The sequence below is a fragment of the Ambystoma mexicanum genome, chromosome 1q (assembly GCF_040938575.1).
Source record: "Ambystoma mexicanum isolate Mex_15411 chromosome 1q, UKY_AmexF1_1, whole genome shotgun sequence".
In the NCBI taxonomy this organism is placed as follows: domain Eukaryota; kingdom Metazoa; phylum Chordata; class Amphibia; order Caudata; family Ambystomatidae; genus Ambystoma; species Ambystoma mexicanum.
This window is the reverse complement of record NC_090922.1, coordinates 1,298,718,820-1,298,739,730: the sequence shown is the minus strand read 5'-3', so window position 1 is coordinate 1,298,739,730 and position 20,911 is coordinate 1,298,718,820. Positions and strand designations below refer to the sequence as shown.

Sequence of the window (20,911 nt, the reverse complement as noted above, 5' to 3'; positions counted from 1 at the left end):
AGCAGATCTACACACAGCATTTCCACAAGCAGAGACTTTTAACTCATTGGGGCCAATGATATTATCAAATAGTGCAAATGGTAAGTTTAAAGTGGCTCTCAAAATACAATGGTCGCTCCATGGAGTTGGATTAATGGCGAAATTAGAGCAAATCTCAAGCATGTGGGGATCAACAAAGATATAATCATAATCGCTCGTGCTTTTGATAGAGCAGCGAAACCATGTGTAGTTGTCAACACTATTCCCAAGTTGACCATTCAGGGGATATAAGTTTAAGGAAGCAAGTGTAGTGCTCCACTGCAAACCAACTATGGATTTTGGTTGTGCAAGGAGTAGTCCGATTTAAGGTTGAGCAAAGATATTCAACCGATATAGGGACACATTTGACATTCAGGCCACTGGCTACCAAAACACGACGTGAGACACTTCTCACTTTCCATTGGCACACCAAGTCGACAATGGACTGCAAGAATTCATCCTGTTTACCCACACCTTTATGACAGTAAATCTTAATCAATAAGACATGGTACGAATGAGAAAGTCTAGCTCAACTGCCAGAAGCCCATATGGGAGATTCTTCACCTGTTTAGAGGTCACCAAGAGATCAGAACGTAATGCAATTGCCAAACCACCATATGGTCTCTACCCATTCCACCAGACTTGACCGCCTGGAAGAAGACATGGTACCCCCTCTAGTGCCGGAATGGCAGTAAACCAGGTTTCTTGGATCATTAAACAATTGGAATGTCACTGTCTTGTTGGTCTTGTTGTTATATAAGTGTGTGTGGCCTCTAGAGTTCTATGACAATAGATTTAGATCAGCATTACCAACCCAACTGCTTGCAGACACGTCTTCATCATCGGTGCCGCCAAGAGCCGGGATTACTATGACCCTGTAGTTTAGATGTTCTGTCTTTGTTAGCACTTAGCTGTTTCTTATCCAGATTCCGTCGTTTAAGATCATTAACGGAAGCATTATCCCTAACATTTAGAATATGGATATCCTTAACTTGCTCCTCCCATCTGACAATTGAAAACCCCAGGGTATGCAACATTGCGCTTTCTGCAAGAATTAGATCTAACGCCAGTTTAGATCATAAATAGATGCAAGCTTGTGACATATCATTTTTGTCAGGGAACACAACTCTCTCAATATCAGTAGAAGATATTGCCTTCAATGTAGTGATTTCAGACAAAATTTGTAGGATATTCCTGCAATTTAATCAAATTGGTATAGAATCACCCAGGAGGCTAGACATTAGTAAAACATTGTGAACCTCCTGAGTATGCGCATTAGACTGATTGGATGTCTCTTATGTGGCTAGGAGCAGCATCGAATTAGAGTTAGTGCTCCATCTTACTATGGGATGGTAGATTAGTAGCATTACACATCTCAGTTTACCCCTGAGTTGCATTCTTTGAGTTCATTACAGTGGTCTTCGAACATGAGCAAGTGTGACAAGATGTTATATTTACCAAAGTAGACTTTCCACCCTGTGAGGACTTCACACAGTCTGGGGTAGCTTTAAGAAATCCTTCTGATGGAATATGTAACGTGTCAAGAAGGGCACCTAGGTTAGTGTGTCTGAAGTGATCAACCCAGAGTTTCTCTGAACTTGCAGAGGGGGTGTCAAGGAAAGGGATTTGTCAATGTGTCGAATCCAGACTCCGGCCTGTGTTCATCAGTACTTGAGACTTTATCACCTAAACGTTTCAAATACCCGTTGTGCTGGACAAAGGAGACATGAGGACATTTTGTGGAAGTCCGGGGAGGAGAGGGCACAACAATTCATGAGTAACAAAGGCATGTACCACTGATTTGTCTTTAGTGTTGAGGATCTCTGTATTGTGTTTTTTGGCCAAACTCAATAACCCCAATTTTGCTTCCACATCACATCTGCAGTTACTCAAACCATCATTCGTCAGGGATGGTTTCAAAGTTGTGTGAGTTAATCCATGATACAAAGCTAAAGGCACACTACCCAAGACTAGGACCTGACTACATGGCAGACAAGGAACATCGTTAACAACCACATTTTTTAATTTAGAGCTGGAAACCGTCTGAATGCTAACATCAACTCTGGGGGCTCTAACTGTATCGGTCACCACATGTACAGGCACGTTGGAGGTGAGTAATCCACCACTGCAAACATTAGCCCCCAAAGGGTAACCAGAAAAAAACAAAATCGTTATGCTCAGATACAGATGTAAGTTTTAGGTCAGGTTCAAGCATCAATACAGATGCAATACTCGAAATATTTGATATAATGGGATGAGAGTCAGAGCAACTCTCTTCAGGCACCGCCGTTAATACTGGGCTGGTGTATTGAATTGGCTTCTTATAGGCTTTCTTCGAGTCAATTATAGAGAGGTTACGTAGCCATTTTAAGAAGGAATTGTTACGTCTCTTTAGCAATTTTTGGTTCTTTGTCTTTTTTTCCCCTCGAATAATCGGGCAATCAGTGGCATAACTTTTTTGCGCATGAATAATAGCAGTTGTTTGCTGTGGGGATCCCACCTATCTGTACATACAAGGTTCTCAGACCCCTTAACATGACATGTAAGTGTGCACGTGTCATTGATGACGGGTTTTGTCTTGCAAACAGATTCCTCAATTATAATAATGTCAGGAGAATTGGAAACTTGGACAGGTGCTTGAAATTATATACTTTTCAAATGCCGTGTTACGGGAGGCCAAGTGGCCAACACATGCTTCCATATTTTCAATCTTTGCATAGATAGATGAAAGCATAGTAGAATGAACCTTTACCTCATCCCGGATATTATCATACAATTTGACGAAGAGGCTTAAAACCATGTTGAGTGCAGATAGGCTGGGAGAAGACCGCTTGATACAATCATCAGCCTCTCTAAGAGTATGATGACGTGCTCCATCGCTAGGATCAGCGGAACAGTCAGGGGATGAGATATAGTAAGGTCTTCGCCTTTCTTGAGAGATGAAATCGGCGAGTTCTGTAGGGCAACCAATGTGAGAGGAATCGCATCTTTGCTGGGTAACACTGTCCAAAGTAACACAAACTTTTGGAGGGAATTGATGAGTCTGTGTATTCAATTATGCTCAAATAATTCAGAATATTCATTTGCGTCCGGTCTATTATTGCGTTTTTTTCTAAGAGGGACAATTGTTTTAATTTCAGTGCTAGTCCCCGTTAGTTTCGGGGAGTAATACAATATACATTGGCCCGCAATAGGAGACCTTGGTGGAGGAGAGACCACATGGCCCACAGACATGGGTTTTGGGCCGTGCTTTTTACGGCCCTTCTGCTTGTTCTTTTCAGTACAAACTGTGGGTGTCACATTTAAGCAGTCAGGAGAATTTGGCACACCTAGATTTTGATTCAAGGCTGCAACTAACTCTGCTTCATTGTTACTGTCAGGTTCCCACATTATGTACTTCACATTTGCAAGGGCCCAAGGAGATTTGGGCGTTTCAGGCATTCCTTCTGGAGAACTAGAAGGGGAGGTTGGTTTAAGTATTAGGTAGATTCTGGTTTGAGTGTAGCAGTTTTCATATTAAAGTTTGTTCATCTTCCCTTAACTGATCATTTAGAAAGATGTAGTTCTCCCAAGCCAAGATGGTGGAACACCTTTTCAACAGTGATTGGTTTAGACTATTTTAGTCAGCATTGTGTTGTCACATAGAATCTTCATTATAATTCTAAACTGCCTTTCATTAAAGTTTTCCTCTGAGTAGGTCATGTAATTGTTAGCTCCAGTAAAATAAAGTTATAGTTTCCATTTAAATGTTGTAGACTACTTTATATGTATAGTTATACCCCAATTTCAGTATAATTGCCCAGTAATAGTTTTAGAAGACAGTAGCAGGAAAAAAAACCCAAGAGAACCAGATTGTTGAGCAGCTGAGTTATCCTGTCCACAAGATGCAGACTAAGCTAAGTGATCTTCAGGAGCTTCAGTGTATATATATATATATATATATATATATATATATATATATATATATATATATATATATATATATATATATATATATATATATATATATATATATATATATATACATTTATATATATATATAGTAAAAGATTTGTGAATACTTGATTTTAGCAAACTAAGCTTGAACTGAACTTGGAACTGTAAATATTGTTATTTGGGTTTTTGAGAAAGACATTTTATTTTTTCAATTGAAATTCATGAACTTTCTAAGAAAACACAAGTATTAGAAAATTCAATATTGCGTGTATTTTTTGCATAATAACAACTAACAGGGCGTGCGGTACAGATTGGCCATGTTATTAACATTTCAAGACACTAATATGAGCTATTAACTGTTTACTTTTGTTACGGGGTGCGAGACGCGAGTGAACAGTCAGCGCGTACTGTGTATTTTGATAGAGCGCGCCGTTAGAAAAAAAGACCTTACGACGTTGTGCGTGCGTCACGGCAATTATTTTTGTTTTTTTCCGTTGCGCTTCGTATGAGAGACATTTGATGTTAAAGACATTCTCAGTTGAAGATTGTTTTCAGATTTTTGAAGTTAAAGACAGTCTTAATCGGATTAAGCCATCCTCAAGTACAGCGTCAGGTATTTTTATTAAGAAAATAATACTCTGAGTTTTACATAAAACAAAGATTAGTAATAACTAATTCTTTTTCTGGGCAAATATTTAAGGACTTGATTTCGTGGTGATAAAGGAAAGAGTTAAAGTGAAAACGAATTGAAGACGTTCTTTAAGGAATTCAGCATTACAAATGTCTGTGGTGAAAATCATTAACAGTAGTCAACAGTCAACAATAAAAACATAAAAGGAAACAACCTAATGGCAATCAAGCTTAGGCAACAGGTTACAGGAAAGGTGTTGTAAAGAGAGTTTTACTCAAGTGTAGAGACTTAGAAAATATATTTAAAAAGATTGCATTTTCATTTTAGGATCTCTACTGAAAAACAAAAGACATTCCAGTGAAGACAGACTGAAGTGCCGGCAGTAGGAGTTCCTGAGTTTGTTGTTTTCTCCATTCCCCTTTCCCCTTGGGTTTGCCTGTCCAATAGTTTTATAGTAACAGGATTGTTGGGCTGGGAGGCTTAGGGGGGTCTGGAGGGCCAGCTTAACTCCTGCAGGATCCTTCAGCATCAGTTCATGACAGAATGAAAGGCTCCCAAATTTTATCCTGCCTGAGTGAAGATGGATCCTGAGTCTGGGTTGAGTTTAGCAGGTTTGGGAAACATTTTGTTAGAAGTTAAAGAAGAATTAAGGGAAACTAGGAAGGAGACTTTGTCCCTGGGGGTAAAGATGGAGGAGTTGAATAGTCAAGTAAGAAAAGGAGATTTAGCAGAACCTTCAGGTATGAGGATGGGGTTAGAAAGAGAACCACCCATTTTGTATCCAGAAGAAGGAGATGTAAAAGAAGCCAGAGTAGTTACAGAGAAGGGAAGAGGAGTTCATAATTTTTCGGGAGGAACAATGGTTTCTACATCTTTAGCCCCCCCCCAGAAAGATTTGGAGGGGATTTCAGAAATTTCAAATAATTTATTATGCAATGTGAATTGCACTACATGTGCAGACCAGAGGCATTTCCCACAGAAACCTCCAGAGTAGCATTTGTATCTCATATTTCACTGTAGAAGCGGCAGCTTGGTCTGTGCCTTTAGTTGAGAGAAGAGCAGTTGAGTTACATAGTTGGTTGGATTTTAAGGCAGTCTTTGGAAAAATGTTTGATAGAAGAACACATTCACAGAGTGTAGATGGAGAGCTTTTAGAGTTACACCAAGGAAATCGTGAGTTGATTTCTTATATCACACAGTTCAGGGTATTAGTGTTAGAAAGTGGTTGGCCAGAAGAAAAAAGAGCTTCCATTTTTTTATAGAGGCCTGCGAGATGAGTTATAAGATGCTCTATAAAATATAGTATAGAGACCAACCTCTAGTGAAGATCTGATTAATTTGATGATGCAATTGAATATGAGATTGGGGGAGAGAAGATTGGAAAAGCGAAGACATTTTTCTGAGTATAGGGTTTGGTTCAGGAGTGAACGTCCCAGAACAGAGCAGGTTATAAAGGAGGTTAAGGGTTCAATGCGGAATGATACAGTTAGTTCAGTTAGACCACATTGACTAAGGAAGAAAAAGACAGGAGAAGAAAAGAAAATGTGTGCCTTAATTGTGGTGACATTACCCATTTTGTAGGGAGATGTCCACGTACCCCAAAGCGATTTCAATCATTTGCTGGAAAAGGTCAACAGGTGGCGAATACAATTCAGACAGCTGTTCCACATATCACATTGATATATGATATGATCGTTTATTTATATAGCGCCTATACACAATGTGTTTCCAAGCGCTTCAAGGCAAGGGAGGGAACAAGGGGAAAAAAACAACCACATTCTTACAGGCCATGAACAGTAAGGATGCGAAATTAACTATCGTACTCGGCCTGACGACATTTCAGATAGTGCAAGAGCTAAGACATAGATAAGGAAGGGAGGGGGAGAGTGGGAAGGAAATGGAAACAGACAGGAGACTACCGTACTAGGCATGACGACATTTCTGGTAGAGCTGGAGAAAAACAAAAGGTGAGGGAGAGGGGTGTAGAAAGGGAGGAGAGGAACAAAACAAGCGACTATCATACTAGGCCTGATGACATTTCAGATAGTGCTGGGGAGGAAAAAAACAGTAATGGGAGGGTGGAGGAAACGGACGAGGTTGCTATCATATTAGGTCCAGGGACAATTCTGATAGAGTAAGTGCATAGAAGAAAGTAAGGGGAGGAGATAGGAAAAGGGAGAAGGGAAAGGAGGAGAGAAAAGAGAGTAAGCAGTCAAAAAAGTGGAGAAGCAAGAGTGGAGAGTGAATACAATTACAGAAGTCAGTAGTAACACATAATGTTGCAAGCCAGGTTACAAGATGAAGATGGGAACAGCATGATTCAGGGTCACCATGAGTACAAGATGCAAAGGAAGTCCAGCATGAGAGTTGAGAAAGAGTGATGCACCATAAATGAATGAAGTCCATAAAAGTCAAATCCAGCATTGGCCACAAGACAGTGATGGTGAAGGAAGGCACCAGGTGGGCGGGGCTTGCTAAGTGGTGAAAAAGAGCAGCAGGTGGGCAGGGCTTAGGCCAGGTGACCTAGATCCACTTGCACCTGCTCCCCATCTGTAAAGGAAAAGAAGCTGGAGGGCTCGTTAAGTAGGGAAACGGAGCGGCAAGCACGAAGGCACCAGGTGGGCGTGGCTTGCTAAGTGGTGAAAAAGAGCGGCAGGCAGGAAGGCACCAGGTGGGCGGGGCTTAGGCCAGGTGACCTAGATCCACTTGCACCTGCTCCCCATCTGCAAAGGAAAAGAAGCCGGAGGGCTCCTTAAGTAGTGGCTAGCTAAGTGGTGAAAAAGAGCGGGAAGCAGGAAGGCACCAGGTGGGCGGGGCTTGCTAAGTGGTGAAAAGAGCGGCAAGCAGGAAGGTACCAGGTGGGCGGGGCTTGCTAAGTGGTGAAAAAGAGCGGCAGGCAGGAAGGCACCAGGTGGGTGGGCTTAGGCCAGGTGACCTAGATCCACTTGCACCTGCTCCCCATCTGCCAACAAATCCTTTACTTGGGAAGGTAAGCTAAAGTGTGGTGGACCGTGTTTTATTGATTCTGGGGCAAATGGACATTTTTTTGATACTGGTTTGGCTAGTCGATTGGGAATTCCTGTAGTTCAAAAGGGAATACCAGAGCAGGTACGGGCTGTAGATGGATCACAACTTACCTCAGGATTGATAACTCAAATGACAGCTCAACTGGAGATGAAGATTGGGGAAGAACATAGTGAGGAAATTGTGTTTGAACTCATTGATGCACCACAGTTACAGATCATTTTAGGCATGCCATGGCTTTCATTACATAATCCTATGATAGATTGGGGGAAAAGAACAGTAGAGTTTAAATCGGGTTTTTGTAAAGAACAATGTTTGTTAAAGTTTGCTGAGGAAGGTCAGGATGGAATGTCTAAAAAAATTGGAGTCTGTTTGGCAGCAGGTGTGGTGAAGGAGCATGTAGTGGGGGCTGTAGCTGGAGTTTTAACTGAGTGTTATAAAGATTTTCTGGAAGTTTTTGATAAGAAGGAAGCTAATGAATTACCACCTCATAGGCCATTTGATTGCATAATTGATCTTGAAGGTGGAGCACCGATTCCTTATGGAAGAATGTATGCTCTTACTGAGAAGGAGAACGAGTTCTTAAAAGAATATTTAGAGGAAAATCTTGCTAAAGGCTTTATTCGACACTCACAATCACCAGTGGCTTCACCTTTGTTCTTTGTCCCAAAGAAAGACAAAACTCTGAGAACTTGCATCGACTACAGAGCTTTGAATAAGATCACTATCAAGAATCGTTATCCATTACCTTTTAATATAGGTAATGTTGGATAGGATTCAAGGAGTTAACATTTTCACAAAATTGGACCTAAGAGGGGCTTAACACCTGGTTCGTGTTCGTGAAAGAGACGAGTGGTAAACCGCATTTGGAACGCGTTACAGACTCTTTGAGTACCAGGTGATGCCGTTTGGTCTTTGTAACGCACCAGCAGCTTTCCAATTTTTAATAAATCAGGTTCTTCGCAAATATTTGGATGTATTTGTAGTTGTGGACATTGATGACATCTTGATTTTTTTCAAAAGAAGAACAACATTTGGAACATGTAAAAAAAGTCTTGGTGAAATTGCGTGAGAACCATCTTTTTGCAAAACTGGAAAAGAGACAGTTCCACATAAATTGTGTGTTATCTTTAGGCTTTGTGTTGTCTCTGGAAGGTCTTGAGATGGATTCAAGTAAAGTAAAAGCAGTAAGAGATTGGCCGCAACCAGGTTCTGTGAACGATATTCAAAGTTTTAATGGATTTGCAAATTTTTATCGTCTATTTATTCAGAACTTTTCTCAAGTGCTTTCTCCGATTACCAAATTGTTGAAAAAAGGAAAGAAGTTTGTATGGAGTGAGGAGGTGGAAGAAGCATTGACATTTCTACAGGAAAAGTTTATTTCAGGACCAATTTTGTTACATCCTGATGTCGATCAACCTTTCTTTGTGGAGGCTGATGCTTCCGATTGTGCCATGGGAGCAGTTTTATCGCAGCGTCATCCAAGAACTGGACAGGTTCATCCGGTGGTGTTCTTTCAAAGAAGTTTTCATCAGCCTAGAGGAATTATACAATTACAGGCAGAGAACTTTTGGCCATCAAGTCTGCATTCGAGGAATGGAGACATTGGCCCTCATTACGACCTTGGCGGAGGACCATGGTGCTATTAGCACCATGGTCCATGCCGCTAAGGTCAGGATTACGCCATGGTGGGTGGCGGAATTACCGCCCCATTCCAAGGTGAGTGGGGCGGTAATTCCCCATTCACCAATGGCCCCTTCCCCATTCCCATTTTTGCCCCATAGGGCATAATGGGAATGGGGAAAGGCGCTAATTATGGCACCGTAAATTACGGTGCCGTAATTGGCACCAAGGTCCCTTTGCGGCATGGGTTTTAACGCCTGCAAAAAGCAGGCGTTAAAATCACCATCCCGCAACGGGACCTTGGAATCAGGTGTAAGGGTCGGCGCCGTTTACGGCGCCGTAAACCCCTTAACGCCTGGGTCCTAATGAGGGCCATTATCTTGTGGGTGGACGTCATTGAGTTACAGTTTTGACCAATCACAGAAATGTGACTTTTCTTCGTTCCGCCAAGACTTTAACACCAAGACAACTTTGTTGGTCATTGTTTTTTGCAGAATTTGATTTTGTGATTAAGTTTTATCCTGGACGTTTGAATGGAAAGGCTGATGCTCTATCCCAATGTTTTCCAGAAAGTTTAAAGGCAGATGATTGTGCTCCAGTGTCACTGTTGTCTGAGAAGAATTTTGTAGTGGGTGAAGTGCATGAAGAAGTTGATTTTCGAGAACAAATTCAACAGTCATTATCTAGGAAACAATTGGAAGAATGGGAAGCTGGAGATCCTGTGCGAAGTATTAAGGAAGGTTTGCCTTATGTAGATGCAAGATTTTATCTTCCTTCGGAGGAGTTACAGGAGGAGGCGTTAAAGAATTGCCATGACTCACTGTTGGCTGGCCATCCAGGAGTTGAGAAGAAACTGGAACTGCTTCGGAGAGAATTTTGGTGGGAAAAAATGCGTGAAGACACAGAAAACTACATTAGAACTTGTGAAATCTGTATTTGTGCAAAATCAGATCATCAAGAAGCTGCTGGTTTACTCGTACCTCTGCCGATTCTGCCTCGTCCATGGCATACTGTATCTATGGAGTACATTGTGGAATTACCATCTGACAAGGGATGTTCTACCATTTTAGTGGTGGTAGATGTTTTTTCCAAGGAAGGACATTTCATTCCTATTAAGGGTGCTGCTACGTCTGTCTTTAGTACAGGCTTTTCTGCAGAATGTTGTGAAACTTCATGTTCAAGTGATTTCATATCGAGGAGCACAGTTTGTCTCAACGTTTTGGAAAGCTTTTTTATAAAGAGTTGGGGATTGAGATTCATTTGACTACCAGTTATCATCCCGAGGGTAGTGGCCAAACAGAAAGGGTGAACCAGGAGTTAGAAAAGTACATTTGTTATTTGGGTTCAGATCACGGTTGGGTGGAGTTTTTGTGGTTGGCGGAATTTTGTTATAACTATACTGTAAAGGATTCAACTTCAATGTCACCATTTTTTGTAAATCAGGGATTTCATCCACGTTTTCTGAGGAGTCATTCTAGAGGAGGTAGAAGTTACTGATGTGGAGTGCAGGTTGAGAACTATGGGACAAAATTTGGAGAAAGCAGTTCGAGCTTTAAAAGTAAGTAAATTGAGTTACAAGAAATGTGCTGATAGGAAACGCAGAGAGGTTCCTAAATATCAAGTAGGGTATAAGGTATGGTTATCCAGTAAGAATTTAGATCTGAAAGGGAAGAACAAATTTAGTCCCTGTTTTATTGGACCATTTGAAATTGAACAATTATTTTCTCCAGTTACTGTGAGACTGAAGATGCTATCTGGGATGAAGGTACACCCTACGTTCCATGTCAAATTGTTGAAGCCATGTAGCAGTGACACTAGATTATTGGGAGTTCCTGGTCCAGTATTTTCTGATGATGATAGTGAATATGAAGTTCAGGCTATTTTGGATTCTCCGATAGTTCGAGGTCATTTGCAATACTTAGTGGACTGGAAGGGGTATGAGAGGTCTTGGGTTAGAAGTGAGGATGTTCATGCCCCTAGATTGACCAAAAAGTTTCATCAGTTACAACCTTGTAAACCAGGCGCTGGGCCAGGGCTTTATGGAGGGGGTACTGTCAGGTTCCCACATTATGTACTTCACATTTGCAAGGGCCCGAGGAGATGTGGACGTTTCAGGCATTTTTTTATGGAGAACTAGAAGGGGAGGTTGGTTTAAGTATTGGGTAGATTCTGGTATGAGTGTAGCAGTATTCATATTAAAGTTTGTTCATCGTCCCTTAACTGATCTTCATTTAGAAAGATGTAATTCTCCCAAGCCAAGATGGTGGAACACCTTTTCAACAGTGATTGGCTTAGACTATTATAGTTAGCATTGTGTTGTCACTTAGAATCTTCATTATAATTCTAAACTGCCTTTCATTTAAGTTTTCCTCTGAGTAGGTCATGTAATTCTTAGCTCCAGTAAAATAAAGTTATAGTTTGCATTTAAAAGTTGTAGACTACTTTATAAGTATAGTTTTAACCCCATTTCAGTATAATTGCCCAGTAACCGTTTTAGAAGACAGCAGCAGAAGAAAAAACCCAAGAGAACCTGATTGCTGAGCAGCTGAGTTATCCTGTCCACAAGATACAGACTAAGCGAAGTGATCTTCAGGATCTTCAGTGTGTGTATGTATATATATATATATATATATATATATATGTATATATATATATTAATATTAAAAGATTCGTGAATACTTGATTTTGGCAAACTAAGCTTGAACTGAACTTGGAACTGTAAATATTGTTATTTGGGTTTTTGAGAAAAAGAAATTTTATTTTTTCAATTGAAATTGATGAACTTTCTAAGAAAACACAAGTATTAGAAAATTCAATATTGTGTGTTTTTTTTGCATGATAACCACTAACAAGGCGTGCGGTACAGATTTGCCGTGTTATTAACATTTAAAGACACTAATATGAGCTATTAGCTGTGGTTTACTTTAGTTACGGGCACAAGACACAGTAAACAGTCAGCGCGTACTGTGTATTTTGATCGAGTGCGCGGTTAGAAAAAAGGACCTTACGACGTTGTGCGTGCGTCACAGGCATTTTGGATTCCATTCGATTTTTTTCATTTTTCTCTGTTGCGCTTCGTACAAGAGACATTTCATGTTAAAGACGTTCTCAGTTGAAGATTGTTTTCAGATTTTTGAAATTAAAGACAGTCTTAATCGGATTAAGCCATCCTCAAGTACAGCATCAGGTATTTTTATTAAGAAAAGAATACTCTGAGTTTTACATAAAACAAAGATTAGTAATAACAGTAATTCTTTTTCTGGGCAAATATTTAAGGACTTGATTTCGTGGTGATAAAAAAAAGAGTTAAAGTGAAAACGAATTGAAGAAGTTCTTTAAGGAATTCAGCATTACAAATCTCTGTGGTGAAAATCATTAACAGTAGTCAACAATAAAAACACAAAAGGATACAGCCCAATGGCAATCAAGCTTAGGCTACAGGTAACAAGAAAAGTGTTGTGTAGAGACTTAGAAAATATATTTTAAAAGATTGCATTTTCATTTTAGGATCTCTACTGAAAAACAAAAGAAATTACAGTGAAAACAGACTGAAGTGCCAGCAGTAGGAGTTCCTGAGTTTGTTGTTTTCTCCATTTCCCCTTTCCCCTGGGGTTTGCCTGTCCAATAGTTTTATAGTAACAGGATTGTTGGGCTGGCAGGCTTAGGGGGTCTGGAGGGCCAGCTTCACTCCTGCAGGATCCTTCAGCATCAGTTCACGACATTACAGCGTCGTTCACCGTCGTGAGCCACTTCAGTACCAGCTGTGCCACTCATTGTTTGAATTGCACCAGTATCAATTACTGCAGTGTCACTCTTGGGTACAGCAATTGGTTGAAATTGTGGTTGGCTGCGCAGGCCTGTACGCAGAGCCATGGTATTTACAACACTATAGAACTATAAAGATACGAATGCTCGACAGAGTTATGGAACACAACAATCATAACCACTAACTAAGTAGCAGAAAGTGTATAAACACTGTGCGGTTCAAAGGGATTGAGACGGATACAATACCTCCCCGCAGTCACTGACACGGAACAAGCACAATGCAAAATAGGCAAACTTAGAAGTCTGCTAAAACCAATAGGCTGTGCACGGCTTATAGGGAGTACCAATCCCCTCCACAGTCACCGGCACAATGTACAGTATTTTAGGGCCAAGCATTCAAGGAAGGCATTTCTCCGTAGGACCATTAACTACGAAGCAGAGAATCTGTAGACAATGTGTGGTTCAACGGGTATAGGAGCAAACACAGTAACTCCCAGCAGACACCAGCACAGACCAGGCTTAATGAGAAAATGCAGACTTAGACGACTGGTAAAATCAGTTAAACGTGCACGGCTCAAAGGGAGGACTAATCCCCTCGCAGTCACTGGCACGAAAAAACATAATTGGGAGCAAGCGTTTCTAGAGTGTAAAGGCTCTCGGGAGACCAACCCCTTGTATGTCTAGTCAAATGGTATGTAAGCAGTCATAGGATCAGAGTGACAGAGTAATCTGGATGGGTATTAACCACCTCTCGAGCAGATTCCGGTTTAGTACGTTAAGGTCCGAGAAGTGCACGGCTCAAAGAGAGATCTCCCCGCAGTCACCGTGAGTCACCCGAGAAAGAATATTCTATGAACATTGTGAAAGAGGATCTGAGCCCGGAAAGAGGCGGATCCAAAGTGACGATCGTTGTATTAAATGGAACGCAACCCGGCTGAGGGGCATCCGGGGTGAATAGTGAATCACCTGAATTGAGTACTTGTAAGAGGAAAAGAACGTTTGTTTGTTTTTGTTACATCAGGCCCTCTGAATCAAGATACTTTGATAGGCTAGAGACTTGGGCACAGAAGGCCCTGATGCTAGTGATTGAACTGTATCAATGTGCCAAAGAAGCCAGAGATTGTGCTACGCTCGAGTGAACCGCCTCGTCCTGTGCTGAAAATGTGGGGAAGGGAGACCAACGGCCTGAACATCCAGATATATAATTTTTGGGAAAACGTCTTTCATTTTCATAAACACTACCCCGACTATTTGTATTTAGAGGTAAGGATTGGCAATAGTTTTTTTTTAGTATAGGCCCTTTTATTTTGACAAGAAAGCACTAGGACTGCGCTATTACTATTTGATGGTTGTAGCTTTCTCCCATCCGTAGATTTACGATTCGAGCATATCCTTGTTGAAATTCTGTAAGCACCCTTGAACTGTGGTCACTTGTCTCTTACTGTTGATACCATGCCTTCCTTACAGTGTCCTCTGCATCTCTTGGGCACCACGACTTCAGCCTCAGTCTCCTCACTGCGTCCTGCTATTGTTAAGGCAGCAACGTCGGACTCTGCTTCGCACTGCTTCTGATGATCCTTCTGTCTCCTAACAACCCGCACCAAAATATCCTTTAAATATTTAAAGGTCCTGCTCAATAATTTTTTGTTCATTTTGTTCAAGGGATTGTAACCTATATTTAATTGAAGGTTTTAAGGAAATTAAGGTTTCTTTTAGATTTATAAACAGACCCCAATGTAGAATCAATACTACTAAAAGTAGTAGCATAAACTCTCTGCTTCTGATATGCATCCTTTCCATACATTCCATATACACAAGGGGGGCTTTTATATTTATCACCTTGGAGGGGAGGCCATACGGTGACAATATGTCATTAAATATTCCAGTATTAGAAAAGTTTCATCCTCTGAAGAGTATGAATACCACGTCTATCCTGTCGGAGTCACCACATTCCCTTCTCCTCCCATGTGATCCTTCCCCAGGGTTAGGGTCAGGTAGTTTATGGCCACATGAGAGGGGACTTTAGGCTGGGGTTCTGGGATGACTTCACAGGATTCTTCACACTTGCTTTGCTTCTGGGGAGCTAAATCTAGGATTCTAGATGTAGCCAACAATTGTTCCTTGGCTGATTGTATTCTGCATTGACTTTAATGCTTGTACTCTGCATTGACCTTAATGCATCCTAAAAAAATAAAGAAGTTGGGAAGCATTTTTGACACAGTTTTCCAACCCCCCCAGCCAATGAAGTGCTCAATAGCGCTATTTTCTAATATTGTGCTATGGAAAATCTTGCCTTTCCTTCTAACAATAAAATGTATCAAACTGAGCAGGTCATTTGTGAAGCCACCTTTAGGCTACTGTAGTGTACTCTCGTCTACGGTAAAAGTTGACAAAATCAATCGTTTAGATCAGCCCACATGGGATTACGTTATGTTGCTCTTAAAACCCCTTCACCGACTGCCTGTTGCAGCCAGAATACCTTTTTAAAATTCTTTGTCTTTTACACAGTCCTTCTGGGTAAAGGGCTAAACCACCTTCAAATACTGGTCCTGCAGTAAGTTACAGCCAGAAACCTCACATCGTCCAATTCAGACTATTAGGCAGTAGAAATTTAGAGAAAAGGCAGCAGAGCAATTGTAGTACAGGGCCCAAAAGGTTGGAACAATTTAAACCCGAAACTAAGAGGACAAACAAATTGCCGCCTCTTCAGAAATATGCTGAAGGAAAACTCTTCAAAGAATCATTTGACTGTTAAATGACCTACTATAGAAGAGAATGAGTAAAGCTTACTGGAGTTGCAGCAAAGAATCTGAATGTAATGGCTATGCTTCTCCACCTAACGTAGTCCTCTCGCATCCTAAACCTTTCTCTGCCAATTCGATTGCCTCCATTTTCCATGTGAACCGCTCGCAGCCCGGTGCACTTTCACCCACAGTTTGTAACAAAATGGATTTGTATATATCCTCCATTGAGCTAATCTTGGTTGCTTTCCATTCCCTTCATTCCACCACTCCCTTCTTGCTACGTTTATTACATTACTCTAAACCTTGCATAGAAAAATGAAAACATTTAAATATTTTCCATTGTAACCTTTGTTTACATCCATGAAAGTTAACCAAATTGGGCATGCAACTGATCTGCCCAAATCCTAACACTATAGTCAAATTTGGCACAGTTCCATCAACATAGTCATGCCCAATATAACTGCTGAATAAAACATGTTTTAGCATTACTATTTCCATAGAGGCAGAACATTCAAACGTTTTACCCACATGACTCGAAATAATTTTTCTTTCGACACTTGTGGTAAACCTCTAGCCCTTAATCTGAAGTTATGCATGTCGAAAACATTTAACAATTGAATCAGTTTAACTAGAGAGATTGTATTAGTATAATTATGGTATTTATTGAGCGCAGATCTAGCTTCGAGAAGCAACAGAGTGTTAACAGAGGTATACAACAATACAGATGCATAAAGGAGCGCTTTTTAGAGGTAACAGAACAGATACAGCGGGGGTTAGGGAGACAGAGGGGCACTGAGGAGGGGTACATCTGTACCGGGTGGCAGGGTTGAGAGGGGTGGCAGCATCTATCGAGTCAGTGGTGCGAGGGGCGACATGATGGCCTATGTGTTGAGGAGAAGAGTCCTTGAAGAGGTGGGTTTTGAGTTCTTTTCTGAATTGTAGCAGTGTAGGGGCGAGACTGTTGCTGCCTTGGAGAATGTCGCATAGTCTTGGGGTATAGGCACAGAAGGATTGTTTTCTGGTCCTTTCATTTTTGCAGCAGCATATTTCAAGTCTGGACTTGTCCTGGATTCTGGTGGTGTGCTGTCTGCCAGAGATGCTGAGTTTCTTCATGAGGTAGCTGGGTGACTTGGGAGCGACTGCCTTATAGATGATCCAGCAAGACTTGAAGGTGATTTGTGCGTGCAGTGGGAGCCAGTGAAGGTCAATGAGGGCCAGGGTGATGTGGTCGTATCTGCGTAGACTCTTGATGAGGCATGCATCCGGCTGTAGGGCACTTGTCATGGGCACAAGGGAGGGCGACTGGAGACATTCGAGGAATGCATTGCCCACATCCTGGTGGGATAGGACCAGTGCTTGAATGGTGGATCTAATGCTGCTCAGTGAGAGGAAAGAATTGTTGCTCTACAGGAGGGAGAGCTGATATCAAGCTGTTGGGGTTTTCTTAGCTATATGTGTCTTGAAGCAGAGGTGTTTGCTAATGTGGACCCTGAGGGACTTGGGGCAGGAGATGAGCTCGGGTGTGTAGCCGTCAGAGTACATGATTGATGGCCTGGTCTGTATGTCTGGGGGTTTGGTGTTGTTGGTGAGTAGGAATTCGGTCTTGGAGGAGATGAGCTTCAAGTATGTACTGGACATTCAAGACTGGATCAGCGAGAGGCAGGTTTTCAGCCTATGGATGTCCTTGATGGTATAGCTGTGTGTCTTCAGCGTATTGGTGGATGTGGATGTTTGGTGTGGCTAGCAGAGCTCCCAGCGGCTCAATGTATAGATTGAAGATCCCTGGGGAGACGATGGAACCCTGCAGGACTCCACTGGTGATGGGTAGCATTGGCGATCTAGAGGAGTGCATCTGAAAATACAGATGGCTGATGCCGAGGTAGGACTTGGAATCGGCATAGGACAAGGTTGCTAATCCCCATGCGTTGATGTAGGGTGTCAGTAACGTGTGGTGGTCTACTCTGTCGAAAGCGGTTGTGAGGTCGAGTAGAATCAGAAGGAAAGGTTGGCTGTCACCAAGGAGGTTGAGGACGTTGTCGACCCCCTATATGGTTGCTGTCTCCTGTGCTGCATCTGAACCCGGATTGGTAGGTTTGGAGGAGATTGTTGGTTTTGATGGGTTGCTGCAGTTGTGCGGCTAGCGCTTTCTCGATGATCTTACCTAGGAATGGAAGATGGGTGATGGGGCGATAGTTACCTAGGTTATGGGGATACATTAGGGGGTTCTTTTAGTAGTGGGAGGAGTTGGCCTGTTTTTCAGGGTCGATGGGAAGGTGCCTTGAGTTAGGGAGCCGTTGATGATCTCCAGGTAGGGAAGGAGAGCTTCTGCAGGGAGGGTCTTGAGGCTGGATGCTGGGAGCATGCAGTCTTTATACGATGTGGCTTTGAAGGATGCCAGGATTTTTACCATATCCTCTGTTGAGAGTGTCTTGAATGTTGTCCAGGGTGTGAAGATTACACAAAGAGAGACGTGAGGTGGGTCTGTTGATGCAGAGCTTTTGTTGATGTGCTGGAAAATCTTGCTGATTTTGTCTATGAAGGTGTTGATGGCAATGGATTTTTCGATGTAGTTGTGGTATGACAGTCGGATAGCAGGTTGAGGCAATGCTTGACCGCTTTGATGAGGGCTCTGCTTTTGTTGTCCGCTTCTGCTATGGTATTCTGATAGTAGAAATCTTTGGCTGTGTTGATTAGTTGTCGGCGGGTTGCTTGGAGATTCACTTTTTCAGCAAAAAAGTATAGTCTCATTCATGTGCAGAGGTACACGTGTAATGAAAAATCTGCAAAATGCACTAAAGCACTTGAGTTCCACATACCCTCCCCTAGCCAGTCATTCTCAGCAGGGTTGGAGCGAGAATGAATAATGTAACGCAAAATATACAAAAACCTCTGAAGCCTCGAACACACACTTCGCACACACTTTATATTAAATATACATTAAGATGAAAAGTATTCCACAAAACACATCAGATCTGCTGGACCCAACAAGCAGTAGGGTCATGGGGACAAATTGAAATCTATACTGTGAAATTAAACATTCTGCAAGTGCACAAGTAGTGTCAATAATTTGAATACAAATCATACGGTTCTCCAAAACAACCAAATCAGTGGGATACACTTTTAAAAAAAAAGAAAAGATTAAGGTCACTACCTAGAAATAAACAGTCTTTAAATGTTGGGCATACCAATGTTCATGTTTAACCCATTAGTAAACACTAAAGCAGTATTCAAATCTTAACTCACCCTTAGAAATAGCATGTGAAAACATATTTGCACATTTCTTTACAGCACACTCCAGCAACATAAAGCATGCATCGCAAACATAAACAAGAGCTATAATATACCCATAAAATAACATAGTAATTTGTGCAAGCTTGTATTTGTTTCTATCTCATAAAAACACATGCTCTCGCTACCACCTTCATACTGATTTTCACACCTAACAATAACTAACATTCACATGCTCATTACAATCAAGGAAACCTATAACGCCAATAAATTGCTACACCACGTGCTCGCTCCATACCATGTGCCCGTCTTATTCAAAACTGGGCCAGACACTAATTCTCTGTCTAGGGTGATGCATCCACGCTTTTATTTTTCTTCCTATTCTCGCTTCTCCTGGATTCCCTAGTCCTGCGTATTTCTTGCTTCCCTACCACCTCACGGGTCTGTCCTGCTACCACCTGATATTCTTCTGTCACCTGATTTTCACCACCTGCCACATTTGTATGCACTCCACCTACCACCCCGTTCTGTACCCCTGCCATTTGTTTTTCTTCCTTCTCCACCTGTATCCACAAGTATCCTCTGCTCCTTCTCTCAATGCTCTATTGAATTGCAAACTCACCTCCACACTCTGCTTGAATCTTCCTCCAAGCACCCACTGACTTCCCATCCCCTCACAGGTTTTTATATCCTACTACTCTATCTCCCGGTGTTGGGCTTCCAGTGGTTCCACCTGGGTATTTTATGATTCTCTCTAGCACGTCGCTATTGGCCTAACAGACGGCTGTTAATCAACGTCCTCCATCTTACATTGGGACAATGGGTGATCTTGCACATGCTCCGTATTTCTCAACTCCTGGAGCAGAGCAATGTCTGCTTTTCTGACTGCACTTTGTGTACTTTGTGCACTGCAGGAATAATGTGATCATAAATGTTGTCTTTCCTTCACCCATGGACATCCGTGTGCAGGGCATTGGTAAGTTATATTGGGAAGCCCCTAATACCCTCAACACACATCTCTTAACAGGCTAGTAGGATTTTTAAGATACATGACGGGAACTAAGTGGAGGCGACCAGGGATGGTCATAGCGGTGCAGCTCATGGGCACATAATCTGCTATCTTTGGGAGACCTTCGTCTCCCTTGATTGCCCCAGTAGATATCCCTTTAACAAGGCAAATTACTGAAGTCACAGTAGGTTGGTTGTCTGTGGGTGGCAGGTATATGAGCCATGACGAAGCCCATGTATTTGCTCTGCTGTTCTTGTTATCCTCCTTAGCAAGCTTGTTTTGTTTCTATATGTTTTGAAGTAATGCTTACCAGGTCTTCAAATTCTTTACAATGTGTTTTTTCTTTTTTTCACCAGGTCAAATTGAAGATGTTTACTCCTCAAACGGAAGAGGAAAAAACAGAATATAGCATTGCAGCAGAACGCCGACGGATGCGGCTGATCCACACTGACATTATTAAAGATCTTCTTGTGAAAAGCACTATCCAGGATGGTAACTAGAATACTTATTTTGCTGCATATCTTTTATACACTACATTGTGATCACAGCCGTTCATTACTACAAATAATCAGTCAGATTTCAATGTAACAGGGAAAAACAGAATAACTGCAATGCATAGATAGGAATTAAACAAACAGCATTCCTTTCCAAACTCTTAACTGGGTTGTAACTGTAGAATGGTGGTTTCTGGCAAACGATGCATAACACATTTATAGAGAATATGCAAACAAAAAAGTTAGCTTTGTGGCATTTATTGTTCATGAGAGAGGGTAGACAGCAATCATCTGGGACATTCTTTCATGTGTTACAATCTCAGCTCTCACCATTTCTCGTTCACAACACATTTTTGGCAGTAATGTACAGTATACATCTTCTTGGGTATTATAATTTCTGAGGCTTGTGGATCTGCTTAGAATCAAACGGAGGTCCCCC

The 20,911-nt window shown here is 41.6% G+C and overlaps 1 protein-coding gene across 3 annotated transcripts in view; it reads left to right on the top strand.

Moving 5' to 3' along the window:
• The window catches only part of ACOT11 (acyl-CoA thioesterase 11), a 1,040,268-nt gene that overhangs the window by 627,402 nt on the left and 391,955 nt on the right, over positions 1-20,911 (top strand). For all 3 annotated transcript variants that reach the window (XM_069642127.1, XM_069642125.1, XM_069642126.1), the window contains one exon: positions 20,335-20,470. In XM_069642127.1, the coding sequence (XP_069498228.1) occupies positions 20,335-20,470 (136 nt within the window). The remainder of the gene's footprint in view (positions 1-20,334; positions 20,471-20,911) is intronic.